The following is a 12559-nucleotide window of genomic DNA, read 5'->3' on the forward strand; positions in this document are numbered from 1 at the left end:
GTTTTGGTTTACACTTCCCGTTGTTATCTTATCTCCGGCGAATTTGTAATTGTTTAACCAATAAGTTTTAAATTGTATATAACATGTTCACAGCATCTCATTTAGGCGTTTATAAGTGATCGTTCACATAATAACGAGCTCATTTATGCGACTGATAAAACTTTTATAAACTTCACTTTATCATAAATCATACAAAATTAAACATATAATTGATATATTAAATCATACATATGCATTTATATATCAATTACATATTCAATTAGTAAAAACAGATACTTCCTTAGTGACTTTTTCACAGCTCAGCTGTTATTTGTTTACTTTTACATATAAAACATATGACACATATTTTAAATTTTGGTAATTTCCTTTTAAGGGTTGATTCGATATTTTTCACCTCAAGGTACACCAAGCGCACTAACTTTTACAGGTACCATTACATGGAAATGTTCGTTCGTTCGCAACCGTTCGCTTCGGTGTGGTGAAATTTTAAATGAGCTGATTTATTGATAATGAACTCATTTATATAAAAGCACTTTGTATGGTAAATCAACCTCATTAGTGGCTGTCTATGGATGCTATGATTGTGCTATAACATAATTAAATATACGATCTTTATAAGCAGCAAACAGAATTAACGCAATAATAATAATTATAAAGAAATAGTTAAATAAAATTTTTTTACTAATTTATTTAAAATATAAAAGTACATAATTTTATATAATTATAAAAATTATATATATAATTATAATATATATATTAATTTTCTTTTAGTACTTTGCATCGACATTATCTTGACTCATAATAAAAAAGAATGAGTGTCTCTTGCTATTTATAATAAGATCTAACAACTTAGAATGCTCTGACATTCATTATTCTTTGATTATCAGTCGATGGCTAAAGTTTTAAATTACTTTGATAATGTCAAATGCAAAGAATTTTGGCGCCTAGTCGTACCAGCTGATTATTTTGTATAATAAATTAACAACTGTTGCATTGTTTGTTTATTATAAATTTTTTAATTATTGTTATATAAAAGTCAATGTTATCTGAAAAATGTTTGTTAATACACTTTCTAATTTTTTAAAAATTTCTCGAACACATTTAATAAGAAATATGCACAATTCGATAAAAGAGCATAAAGTTAAAGTGGGAAATGTAGACATCAACATTGTGGAAGCAGGAAGTGGGAACAATAGTGTGCTGTTAATGCCTGGAGCATTAGGCTCAGCTTGGACAGATTTTAAACCACAAATTGAAAGTTTGCCAAAATTACTTCCTAATTATACAATAATTGCTTGGGATCCTCCTGGCTATGGTAAATCCATACCACCAAAAAGAAATTTTGGACTAGAATTTTTCCAAAACGATGCCAAATGTGCTGTCGATCTTATGAAATCATTAAATCGACCAAAGTTTTCAATATTAGGGTGGAGTGATGGAGGTGTTACTGCCTTGATAATGGCCGGGCGTTATACAGAAAATGTTGAGAAGTTAGCTATATGGGGAGCTGGTGCATATATTAACGAAGACGAAGTAAAGGCCATAGAAGGTCCGTTAAAAATATTAATTTTATTTTCGTTTCAAACATATATAATTATCAAAATTCCAGGCATACGCGATGTAAACAAGTGGTCACCGCGAATGCGTGAACCAATGGAACAGGTGTACGGAGCAGAACGGTTTGCCGAACTTTGGAGTCAATGGACAGATGCTGAAATAGCTTACTACACACACTGCAATGGTAATTTTTGTCGGAGTGAGGTTACAAAAATCAAATCCCCAACATTCATTTTGCACGGTAAAAAGGATCCAATGGTTGCCGCAGAGCACATTCCATATTTAAGACAGAGATTACCTTTTGTTAAGTAAAAAATATAATAAATAATATAAATTTTGAAATAACATATTTTTTAAAATCAAGGTACCATGAATTTCCGGATGGCAAACATAATATACATTTGCGATACGCTGATGAATTTAATAAATTAGTTTCAGATTTTTTTCTAAAGAAAATATAGAAATTTTGAAACACGTAATAGACTTGAGATGGTCTAGAATTATTTAAAGAATAGCATTTATTAAAATATATAAAAAGCTGCATTTATTCAAAATATAAGTGATAATTCTAATGTGATATGATTATATCAATAGTGACAATATAATATCTAATTATGGTAATACGAATTTGTTCTCCAGAATATTCAAATTCACATACTTAGTATAACCAAAACAATATATATTGTTTAACTCATTTGTAGAATACCTAATTACTAATAAAACTAGCTTATTTATTTAAACTGCTTTGATTGGGTTTTATTAATTTGTTAAGTATGAACATAATATCCGTTTAAATATGCAAATCTCCATTTGTTTGCATATAACTTAATTATGTATAGAGAGCTCGCAAAGGTACCGATTGGGTAAAAGACTCATCGAAATATGCGTAGTAGCTGTGAGAACAGCTTCCATTTAAACTGAGTAAAATTTGTGACTTTTAAATGAACTCCTTTCAGAATTGTGTTTACGGTTTAAGAATATCCCGAAATAATAACAATAATAAATAAAAGTAATGTTAGGGTTTCCCCTGTCCAGGTTCCTCATTATGAACATAGACAGAACTTAATCATAAGGAATTTACTTAAAAAAATCGAAAGTACTTTAGTTCTATCTTGACAACCTCTTTATCACAACTGACAAATTACGCTGTAATAACACTTTCTCTTATCAAATACTCACAATCATTGCAAAAAGATAATGTATTATATTATTAGTAAGTTAAATAACTTCATTATGGTGGATCTATAAAAGAAGTGGGAAGTGGGGGGACAAAACTAAAGTAATTAATTTAAAAACAGACTGTGTGAATATGTACATACATCTAAACAAACATTTGTACAATATATGTATGTATAAAAAACAGAAGTTTTGATTTAACGAATTACTAATGATTTTATATAATCTTTTCATATATTTTGAATTTTTTATATATACAAAAAGTTATTTTATAATTGAAAGTATTAACATATGCTTTTATTTAGAATCTTGATAAATCATTTAGAAAAATTTTTCATATCACTTAAGCACAATATGTAATACATTTTTATTATTTTTGTATTTGCCTATGTAAAATAGGAACATAATCATCGTACTGAGCCTGATAATAGTTTCCAGCAATCGGATTACCCAAATTAAATTCGTCAATATAGTCTCTTGTTTTTATATTAAGACGTCCTTCACGAGTACTGAAAAGTGTAACAGTAAAATTGATTACATTAGATAAGCAAATTTTGCCTAGAAGTGCTTACGTTTTTGGAATAAATAGCTCGGTAACGATTTTTTCCGATTGCTTAAAAACCAGAAATATATAACGATGCAATCCGGTATCTTTTGGCGGTCCAGATCCTCTATACTCAACTACAACCTGTCCGTCAGCAACTTTATTACCAGGTATATTCACTACAAACCAATGATTTATTTCACGAAATATAGGATTTTTACGACTTGGCGCATCTGGATCAATCATTAGTAATGTATATAATGCATCACTCTCAGCATTCCAATTAACTTCTGGTTGATCTTTTACTTGCGTAGGAGTTAATTCACCACCAAGTTCGACTTTTACATCATCAGCATAAGTAATCTATAAAGAAAATATATATGCACGAAATATTGTACATTGAATAAAATAATTATACAATAGTATATTTACTTCTGCAATTTCCTTTGGTGCTTCATCAATAACATCGGGCACTATATCATTAGAATCCATACTCGCGTGTTATTCAACCTCTTAACTACACACTTCAATTGAAACTATTCGAACACTAATTATTTTAAATTAATACCAAATACGATATCTTTTTAAGCTTTGTGTAATTGATAATGGCTTTCAAACTTGAAGAAGTGGGCAACTTTTGATATGCATATAAAGGGACTGTACGATATAAAAATGAAATTTCACATCTACGATCAAAAAATGTAATAGAAATAAAAATAAATATGTAAATTATATTTTTTTTAATTCATTATTTTATTTTACAACCAATAATACTTATATCACAGACGCAATGAACTTTAAACTTGGATAATAGATGTTAATGTTTTTATGTAGAAACTTCAAATATATATTGTGCAAATATTTGTTTGATAATATAGTATCCATAGAAACCTTGATGAAAACAATTTTATAATTTTTAGTATTGTTTCATCATTCAGCTGAGGAGTTTACATTTTAACACCCACACACAATCTAAAAGTATTGCTGATAATTGAAGTACATTCAATCAACAATCTCAAAATAATACACTCATATATTTTTATTCACTTATTTTAGTAGAAAAAAAACCAAAGATTTCAAAGTATCTAAATGATTTTTATATTTTTATAAATATATGATTTTAAAGTCAGAGATAAATTTATTTTTTTTGGGCTCCCATTTGCTCATGTAAAATACGCACATAGTCATCGTACTGGGCTTGATAGTAGTTGCCGGCAACAGTTGTGAGATTGTATTTACCAATATAATCCCTTGTTTTTACATTAAAACGACCTTCACGGGTACTGTGAAAACAAAATTATGTTAAAATATATAGAACACTTCAAACTTCTATTTTAACATTTACGTTTTTGAAATGAACTTATCGGTTGTAATTTTTTCAGCTTGTTTGAAAACGAAAAATATATAGCGATGTAGACCGGTGCCCTCTGGTGGACCAGAACCAACAAATTCTACAACTGTTTGACCTTTAGCAACTTTATCGCCTGGAATATTTATAACAAGCCAATGACAAACTTCTCTATATTTTGGATCTTGACGAGACGGTGCATCAGGATCAACCATTAGTAAAGTATACAATACACCGCTTTCAGCATTCCATGTAACTTCAGGTTGATCTTTCACTTGTGTAGGTGTTAATTCGTTACCAAGCTCTACAACTGCGCCTGAAGGGTACTTTATCTTTAAATTGGCATTAAAAAAGGTTATTTAGAATAAATAATATTATAGGAAGTAATAATTAAATTTACTTGTGCTCTTTCCTTTGGTGCTGCATCGATGATATCGGGTATGATTCCGTTCTTGTCCATATTCTAAAAATATACTGTGAGCACTGAAACAACTAAATGCAAACTGTCTACAAACACTCGCTACTCACTTCTTTTATCATGCAACTGTAATCAGTGCTTATAGAGCATACAGATAATGACCACTTTTTTCAAGTCACCTTATGATAAGCAACTATTAGCGCAAGCAAATTTGTCTGGAACCTACTTTGGTTCTCTATGTTATGATTGATCAAAGGGAAAACATAGTAAAATTTAAATGTGTCTAATAACATTTAAATGTGTCACACATTTAAATGTGTGTTATCTAACTTATTTATATTCAATATAATTCATTATATATAGATATTTAAATTTATTTATTTTTTATCTAATATATGTATATCTAATTTTGTTGTGAATTTAACAATTAATTAAAAGTTTCTCATTATACTTTTTTTTGGAAATAAATTATAAAATAAAAAATTATCATAAATCAAATTGATATGATTATAAATAGTCTCGAGATACAAAGGTTACGTGTCTAAGCAGTAGTTCCTTTATCTAAACTGAGTCATACTTGACAGTAGTCTGAACTTAGTACAGAAACAAGTTTATTTGTTTTGACACAATTTTAGTAATACAATTAAGACTACAGGTAAAGACTTGATGGAAGAGATTTATAATATGTATATCCGATAATAGGCTATCCGAAACACTTCATAGATACATATATCAATATTATAGTCAAATTACTGTTGGGTACTGATGAGATATAATAGAATATTGAATATTCCGTACACCCTTATCAAAGCTGTCAGGAACATAAGGAGAGCGCTTTACAACTATTTCGTCACTATTTAGCGTATGCGCTACATAGGTTGAACACTTATTTTTAACACATGCAGTTAAATACACTACATTGGTAGGTAATTACTTATTTTCTAAAGGATCTTAGTCAGCTTTTTGGCCTCTCATTAAGAGCTTATTGTGCTTCAGTCAAGCTTCCTAATACTTTTTTGCGGCAATACAATATGGCTCCTGGCCTTAGTATGAGACTCCGGTTCTTAACTAATGGTGTCAATATAATTTCATATATCTTATTATGAGATACTTTTTGCAATTAGCACTAAGCAATTTTTTCAGTTCTTGCTACATTCCATTTGTTTAGCTTTCAAAAAGGCTTCGTTTAAAGCTTACACATGCAAGTCAATAATAGTTGCGAATGAATTGACATTTTTGAATAATCCTAATTATATCTTTTTCAAAATCTTTAATAAGAATGTATCAATATTTCATATCTATTTATTTTATAATAACTACAAAAAATAAACAGAAAATGACTAATATAAACTGATGATAATTATTACCTATACGAACCATTTGCAAGTCCAGAAAATTCTAATTAAAAAAAAACGACTAAATTGAATTTCAGAGTTAAAAAAACAATAAAATTTTCAAATTTATTCTTTTAGAAACTCATATGACTAATTAAATCGATTTTAAAATTTATTGGTTCTACTCGATAAACAATTTTTTATTAATATATTTCTCACTTCTGTGTGCCTCTGTTTGCCAACACCGTATTTTACATCTATTCCCCCCTCTTGCTTTGATTTAACTCAACAAATGCTGACTCACATGCTTGCGGTTAACTGTTATGAAGAGCGAAGAGCGATATACTCGTATATTATTTATTATATATTTTATTTAACTGTTTATAATTAACATTTTCAATATAGTCAATAAAGTTCAATGATAGTTAATGTATATATATAGAATGTTACATTTTGTTTATTTGTTGTAATAATTAATAAAGCTAATTCAATATATAAGAGAGGTTGAATAATCGAATAATTTCAACAATTATTATTTAATTCGAAAAATGCAAATACCTTACCGTTTATATATAAAATCATTTATATAAATTTTTTTATAAAAAGCGATAGGTTTCTTGCTTCGAATAGTATTGTGCATAATCAAATTAAACAATATATTTTACTCATACATTAACGTTCTTTTATATTTGGAGATTACATACATATTTGTTTATGCTTATAATGGAAAAGTAAAAAAATATTACAAAACTATGTAGAAATAAACAATAATTAATTGGATACGTCCAAGGGAAGTAAACTAAGAAATACGAGTACATAAAATATTCAAATTAAATATTTAAAGAGTAGAAATAATGTAGAATAGAAATAATGTATATAAACATAACACTAAATTGGAATACATAAATTTTAATTATTTTTGGAAAATACAAATTTCTATGTTCAATATCATATTTTACATTGCGCGTCTTTGACGTTTCCGTAAAAATTTTAGGGTGCCACCGCTAACTCTTAACAGCTCTTAACAGCGAGTTTCGTATAATCCGCTACGACCAATATAACGCACCCATTTAACGACATCATGATCAGAGTAGTTCAATTTTGGTTCGAATACTTTCAAATAGCGTACCTTGAAACCAGATGGTGCGAATGGTACCTCAAAATTCATAGATATAGGTGGGCGTGTCCATTTCTTTTTCGTATCGGTTTCTAGTAATTCTATTTCAGCCGAAAGTTGAGTTTCTTTCATACCCGCCATACGTTTGATTTTCCAAACAATGGCATTCTCTGATGCTTTATATTTTGCTTTGCCTTTAAGACATATGAGTTGAACACCAGAAGTATTTAAAGGCGTAGGTATTTTTACTTCAATTTTTTGACCCAACAGAGAAGGTTTGAAATTCGATTTCAGTACTACTTTTACTTCCATTTTAGTACGGCCAACCTCACGCACCAATGGTATAACACGGAATGGCAATGAAATATCTTTTGTTGTGCGGTAACGCATTAATTCAAATTCACCGTCTGGCGGTATAAAACTAATCGAGTGTTCAGTCTCAAACTTGCTAAGCTTGACACATTGATGAAATTGGCAATCATCAATAACTACAACAGGCTTACCAGAGCGTGAAGTTTCTGCTTCGGAATTTCCAGAAAGACCACGACCTTTCGATTCCATGACAATTTTGTCATTAATACCAAATTTACATTCGGGCATCCCTGAAAAAGTTAACAATTAATTTCAAAGTTTCAAAAAAACATAAAAAAAGTATTTTTTTTGGCATTACCAAAGCAATAATACCCTTAGAATACAAATTAAAACTTGGCTATGATTTCGTATAAAGTCTGATACTATTTTATCTATTTCTCGACTTTATCTAACTGAACTGTCGTGTAAGTCCCTGTATGAAGTCTTATGAATTTAGCACAAAACTTGAGAGTGGAATTAGCATAATAACAAGCAGATAGTTGAAGAGACTGATAGTGGAAGAGGCAGACTATATAAGCTGATAGCCAAATAGAATATTACAACAAACTTAACATACTCTTCTTCAATGTAAGAACATCACTTATTAATAGTAATTTATTATCTTACTTAACAATACTTGGGTTTGCTTCAGATATGATTTTGTATTACAACCATATCATTACAATTGGTTATTAAATTAACCAATTTACCTTAATTGTAATTTAAATAAAACATGTAATGTAAAAGAAGTTAATTTTCTTTTAAACATTTGGACAAAATTTTAATAGTATTTAGATTAATTGTATAATAAATAAATATATTATATATATTATTTGGACAGAAATAATATTTATTTTGTACATTTATGTTAAATAATCATACACGCATATATATGTATTTAGCAATATACCATAGATAAAACATACCGACCGCTTTTAAAAAAGCTGCATTTATTCTTTGGGTATTAATTTATCATTTAAGACTGGTTTGAATATGCAAAATATATTAACGATTATTACTGTATTTAACCAATAATGAATTAATATTAAAAATAATTTTAATATTAAATAAAAAATAAACGTGTTTATTCACTTTCTAAGAGTTTGTTACTCACCCGAAAGATATGATTTCATTACAACCTTACCAGCTACGTGAGCCGATAACACTTGACCTTGCGGACTCATAAGCAAGTTAACATATTCTAAAACATCCAAAAACAGCTCGTTGCGCCGGTACTTAATACCTTCACGTCGCCAGCCTATTTGACCCGTTACCTTACAAACGAAAAATTTATATTATTTATAAAATACTTATATTCATGTCACAAATATATTACTTGGGAAGTAATTTGCATTTGTTCTTCTTTGGTTGCTGACTTGATACCTTGCTGTGTTATAAAAGTCTTCAGAGTTCCAGAATCTGTGTTTTGAGGATAACCAAAATCCAAAATTTCATCAAGCAACTCATAAATAAGCACAAAATTATTCTTGATGTTCTCTTCAGATATTTTACCAAAGTATGATTGCATCACTTCAATAATTTTAAGAAGGAACTCAAATACCATCGCAGCATTTACATTTTGTTTGGTCACCGCAGCTAACCATATATTAGCGCGCTGTAAAATGGGCGTATGTATATTCAATTCATATTCACATACATTTCTAGCAGACGTGGCACTTACCTTAATATGAAAAAAACTAGTTCGCGCTATGTTAGTAACTGGTGACCGGACTTGCTGACGAGCATGTATCACATTTACTCTGAATGCATCCACTGCATTACGTCCGATGTCATCACGATAAACTCGGCTGATAAGAACTTCGCCTTTATGATTGTAAACAAATAAGCCACCAATCATCTCGGCTACCTAATAGGCCCTAAGTTACTCAGAAAACAAAAATGTTTATATCAAATTTGATTTTACTGTTTAGATATTGGTCAAATTGAAAGATTCGAAGAAATTTCTCTACAATTTTTTCCAATTTGCACCAAATATCGATCAACACCCTCCACAAATTAAAATTTTGACGTCTATATAATTGATGGTCCACAGGGTTGCAATTTAATCCAATATTGAAATTTACAAATGCTTTCCAGCTGCGCTTCGTTGAAATAACACATCTCTTAATGATTCGTTATATTGAAATTGGCTAATATTTTTTAACCACAAAATCGGTGATAGAACATTTCTTTTCATAATTTATCGAAAATATTTTGAATCAGGAAAATTCAAACATGTAGCATCGTCTATATCCTGCTTAAGTAAGCATATAAAATTGTTGGCATATTGCTTATACAAATATATATACATTCTTGGTTGAAAGTCAGCACATTTACAAGCAACAACATGGAAAAATGTAATAAATTAATATTTTAAAAAAAACTAAATTAAGTTTGAATGTTAAAAACTTCATGTTTTTTTTTTGGTGGATTCTTATATTTTTCATATACATAATTACATTTTTGTTTGTGAGAAAAGTGTCGATATTGTAAGAAACGATATCAAAAACCACACAAATATGCTCTATTCAGTGAACCATGGTTACGTATGTGTAAAAGTAATTATGTAAAAGTAATTGAATTAAAAAAATTTCTTCATGATCTGCTGTATAAAATAATATCTAATAATATAAAATAAAATAATAAAAATTTAAATATGCAACTCTGTATTTTTTGACAGCTTTGGTACGCACGTAACTTCGTAAATTAAATGACTTTGCGGCTTCCAAATAAGAAATTCATTGCTGGTAAATATTTTGTTAGTGAATACTTTGTGAATAAATTAGGAAAATGCCTGCTGAAAATTTAGAAGAACAGGGTTTGGAAAAGAATCCAAAATTGGAATTGGCACAAATGAAGTTTTTATTAACTTTGGAGGAGCATAAAAATGACACAGCACTAAAAAATGGCTTACTAGATGCTATACGTGCGGATAACATGGCTCCGTGGTACGAGCATATTTGTACAGAACTAAATTGGACTGTTGATAATGATTTGCTTACAAAAATGAAAGAACAAAATCGCAATGAATTGGCAAAATTAGATGAAGCGATAGAGGATGCTGAAAAGAACCTTGGCGAAATGGAAGTGCGTGAGGCGAATTTAAAGAAGTCTGAATATTTATGCCGTATTGGTGATAAAGCTGCTGCTGAATTAGCATTTAGAAAAACTCATGAAAAAACAGTATCGCTGGGCCATCGCTTGGATATAGTTTTTCATTTAATTCGTCTTGGTTTATTTTACTTAGACCATGATCTGATAACACGCAATATTGAAAAAGCCAAATATTTGATAGAAGAAGGTGGAGATTGGGATCGACGTAATCGCTTAAAAGTTTACCAAGGTATATATTCAGTAGCCATAAGAGAGTTCAAATCTGCTGCAAACTACTTTCTGGATACTGTAAGCACATTTACTTCATATGAATTGATGGATTATCCCACTTTTGTGCGTTACACTGTGTATGTGGCTATGATTGCCTTACCACGCAATGAACTGCGTGACAAAATCATAAAGGGTGCAGAAATTCAGGAAGTATTACACGCGCTACCAGATGTTAAGAAATACCTATATTCACTTTATAATTGTCAATATTCAGATTTCTTTATGCATTTATCTGAAGTTGAACAATTGTTACGCAAGGATTACCTAGCCTATCCTCATTACAGTTTTTATGTCCGTGAAATGCGTATACTAGCCTATACTCAATTGTTGGAATCATATCGTTCTCTAACGTTGCAATATATGGCGGAAGCTTTTGGAGTTGATATTGATTACATTGATCAAGAGTTAGCCCGTTACATTGCAGCTGGTCGCCTGCATGCCAAAGTTGACCGTGTAGGTGGAATTGTCGAAACTAATCGCCCGGATAGTAAGAATTGGCAATACCAAGCAACTATTAAACAGGGAGACTTACTGCTTAACCGTATACAAAAACTTAGCCGTGTTATTAATATATAAAATCATTGTTAATTTAATAAAACACATATACCCCGAAATTACAAAATTTTATTTATATGAAATTAATTTAAAACCAAACTTAACAATTAAAAAGAAATAAAAAAAAAAACATTTTTATAACACACACCTCGTGAACTGCTTCATTTTGTTATAAATAAATTTAAATAGTTTGGAAACATATATTAAATATTTTTCATTTTTGTTTTACATACGTATTATTACACTTTTATTATTATACATTTTATGGAATTGTATGTACTTCCTACTGCTATGTTAAACTTACTTTGGAAGCTAGTACTAATCTTTGGAAGCTCTTTGGATTAACCTGACGAGTATTATTCAAGCGTGTTCAACTACTCTAAATTTTTATATAATAAGTTTGAAATATAATTGTCTAGTAATATAAAAAGTATTTATATTTTAATAGTTTCTACCTATTTATTCGATTAAACCAATATATAAACTAAAATAAACCAGAATTATTAAAATCCTTATATATATAATTGCTAGTACAATAATTTTCTACATATAGAAAATGGAAACAATAGTTAGCAGTTTGATATCTCTTCAGATCTGCTTTTTAGCTTAGCTGTACATAAATAACAAAATTTAGAAACGAAAAACATTTAAAAAAGTGAAAGGCTAAATTACAACCTTTTTATAATCTTAAGTCAAAAATTAAAATTTGTGATGAAGCAAATACTTAACTAAATTATAGATTTATAAGACAATAATCAATAAATTATTAAATATA

The 12559-nt window shown here is 29.2% G+C and overlaps 5 protein-coding genes across 5 annotated transcripts; 2 read left to right on the forward strand and 3 right to left on the reverse strand.

The window, feature by feature from the left end:
• The first annotated feature begins 1052 nt into the window (after positions 1 to 1052).
• On the forward strand, positions 1053 to 2193 carry LOC119682581 (valacyclovir hydrolase-like). The gene is made up of 3 exons (XM_038096053.1): positions 1053 to 1549; positions 1610 to 1865; positions 1922 to 2193. The coding sequence occupies exons 1-3, from the start codon at positions 1054 to 1056 to the stop codon at positions 2016 to 2018; spliced, it is 849 nt and encodes a 282-aa protein (XP_037951981.1). The 5' UTR covers position 1053; the 3' UTR covers positions 2019 to 2193.
• An 807-nt stretch (positions 2194 to 3000) lies between these two features.
• On the reverse strand, positions 3001 to 3959 carry LOC119684081 (protein D3-like). The gene is made up of 3 exons (XM_038098030.1): positions 3710 to 3959; positions 3306 to 3640; positions 3001 to 3242 (listed from the first exon to the last, which is right to left on the reverse strand). The coding sequence occupies exons 1-3, from the start codon at positions 3767 to 3769 to the stop codon at positions 3104 to 3106; spliced, it is 534 nt and encodes a 177-aa protein (XP_037953958.1). The 5' UTR covers positions 3770 to 3959; the 3' UTR covers positions 3001 to 3103.
• Positions 3960 to 4351: 392 nt separating this feature from the next.
• Positions 4352 to 5127, reverse strand: LOC119684079 (protein D3-like). Its single transcript, XM_038098029.1, has 3 exons — positions 5026 to 5127; positions 4623 to 4957; positions 4352 to 4560 (listed from the first exon to the last, which is right to left on the reverse strand). Exons 1-3 carry the CDS (start codon positions 5083 to 5085, stop codon positions 4416 to 4418), a joined length of 540 nt encoding a protein of 179 aa, XP_037953957.1. The 5' UTR covers positions 5086 to 5127; the 3' UTR covers positions 4352 to 4415.
• A 1401-nt stretch (positions 5128 to 6528) lies between these two features.
• Positions 6529 to 9885, reverse strand: LOC119684220 (AP-2 complex subunit mu). The gene is made up of 4 exons (XM_038098217.1): positions 9527 to 9885; positions 9182 to 9460; positions 8960 to 9119; positions 6529 to 8096 (listed from the first exon to the last, which is right to left on the reverse strand). Exons 1-4 carry the CDS (start codon positions 9701 to 9703, stop codon positions 7399 to 7401), a joined length of 1314 nt encoding a protein of 437 aa, XP_037954145.1. The 5' UTR covers positions 9704 to 9885; the 3' UTR covers positions 6529 to 7398.
• A 616-nt stretch (positions 9886 to 10501) lies between these two features.
• LOC119684221 (26S proteasome non-ATPase regulatory subunit 6) lies at positions 10502 to 11816 on the forward strand. Its single transcript, XM_038098218.1, has one exon. The coding sequence runs from the start codon at positions 10636 to 10638 to the stop codon at positions 11803 to 11805; it is 1170 nt and encodes a 389-aa protein (XP_037954146.1). The 5' UTR covers positions 10502 to 10635; the 3' UTR covers positions 11806 to 11816.
• The last annotated feature ends 743 nt before the right edge of the window (positions 11817 to 12559 follow it).

Source organism: Teleopsis dalmanni, chromosome 2 (genome assembly GCF_002237135.1).
Source record: "Teleopsis dalmanni isolate 2A chromosome 2, ASM223713v2, whole genome shotgun sequence".
Classification (NCBI taxonomy): Eukaryota; Metazoa; Arthropoda; class Insecta; order Diptera; family Diopsidae; genus Teleopsis; species Teleopsis dalmanni.

Coding starts and splice junctions, on each gene's coding strand:
- LOC119682581 (XM_038096053.1), top strand. CDS start 1,054: ATGTTTGTTAATACACTTTCTAATTTTTTAAAAATTTCTCGAACACAT. Junction 1,550..1,609: donor CGAAGTAAAGGCCATAGAAG/GTCCGTTAAAAA, acceptor TCAAAATTCCAG/GCATACGCGATGTAAACAAG. Junction 1,866..1,921: donor CAGAGATTACCTTTTGTTAA/GTAAAAAATATA, acceptor TTTAAAATCAAG/GTACCATGAATTTCCGGATG.
- LOC119684081 (XM_038098030.1), bottom strand. CDS start 3,769: ATGGATTCTAATGATATAGTGCCCGATGTTATTGATGAAGCACCAAAG. Junction 3,641..3,709: donor CACCAAAGGAAATTGCAGAA/GTAAATATACTA, acceptor TTTTCTTTATAG/ATTACTTATGCTGATGATGT. Junction 3,243..3,305: donor GAGCTATTTATTCCAAAAAC/GTAAGCACTTCT, acceptor TACACTTTTCAG/TACTCGTGAAGGACGTCTTA.
- LOC119684079 (XM_038098029.1), bottom strand. CDS start 5,085: ATGGACAAGAACGGAATCATACCCGATATCATCGATGCAGCACCAAAG. Junction 4,958..5,025: donor CACCAAAGGAAAGAGCACAA/GTAAATTTAATT, acceptor GCCAATTTAAAG/ATAAAGTACCCTTCAGGCGC. Junction 4,561..4,622: donor GATAAGTTCATTTCAAAAAC/GTAAATGTTAAA, acceptor TTGTTTTCACAG/TACCCGTGAAGGTCGTTTTA.
- LOC119684220 (XM_038098217.1), bottom strand. CDS start 9,703: ATGATTGGTGGCTTATTTGTTTACAATCATAAAGGCGAAGTTCTTATC. Junction 9,461..9,526: donor CTAGTTTTTTTCATATTAAG/GTAAGTGCCACG, acceptor CCCATTTTACAG/CGCGCTAATATATGGTTAGC. Junction 9,120..9,181: donor AAATGCAAATTACTTCCCAA/GTAATATATTTG, acceptor TTCGTTTGTAAG/GTAACGGGTCAAATAGGCTG.
- LOC119684221 (XM_038098218.1), top strand. CDS start 10,636: ATGCCTGCTGAAAATTTAGAAGAACAGGGTTTGGAAAAGAATCCAAAA.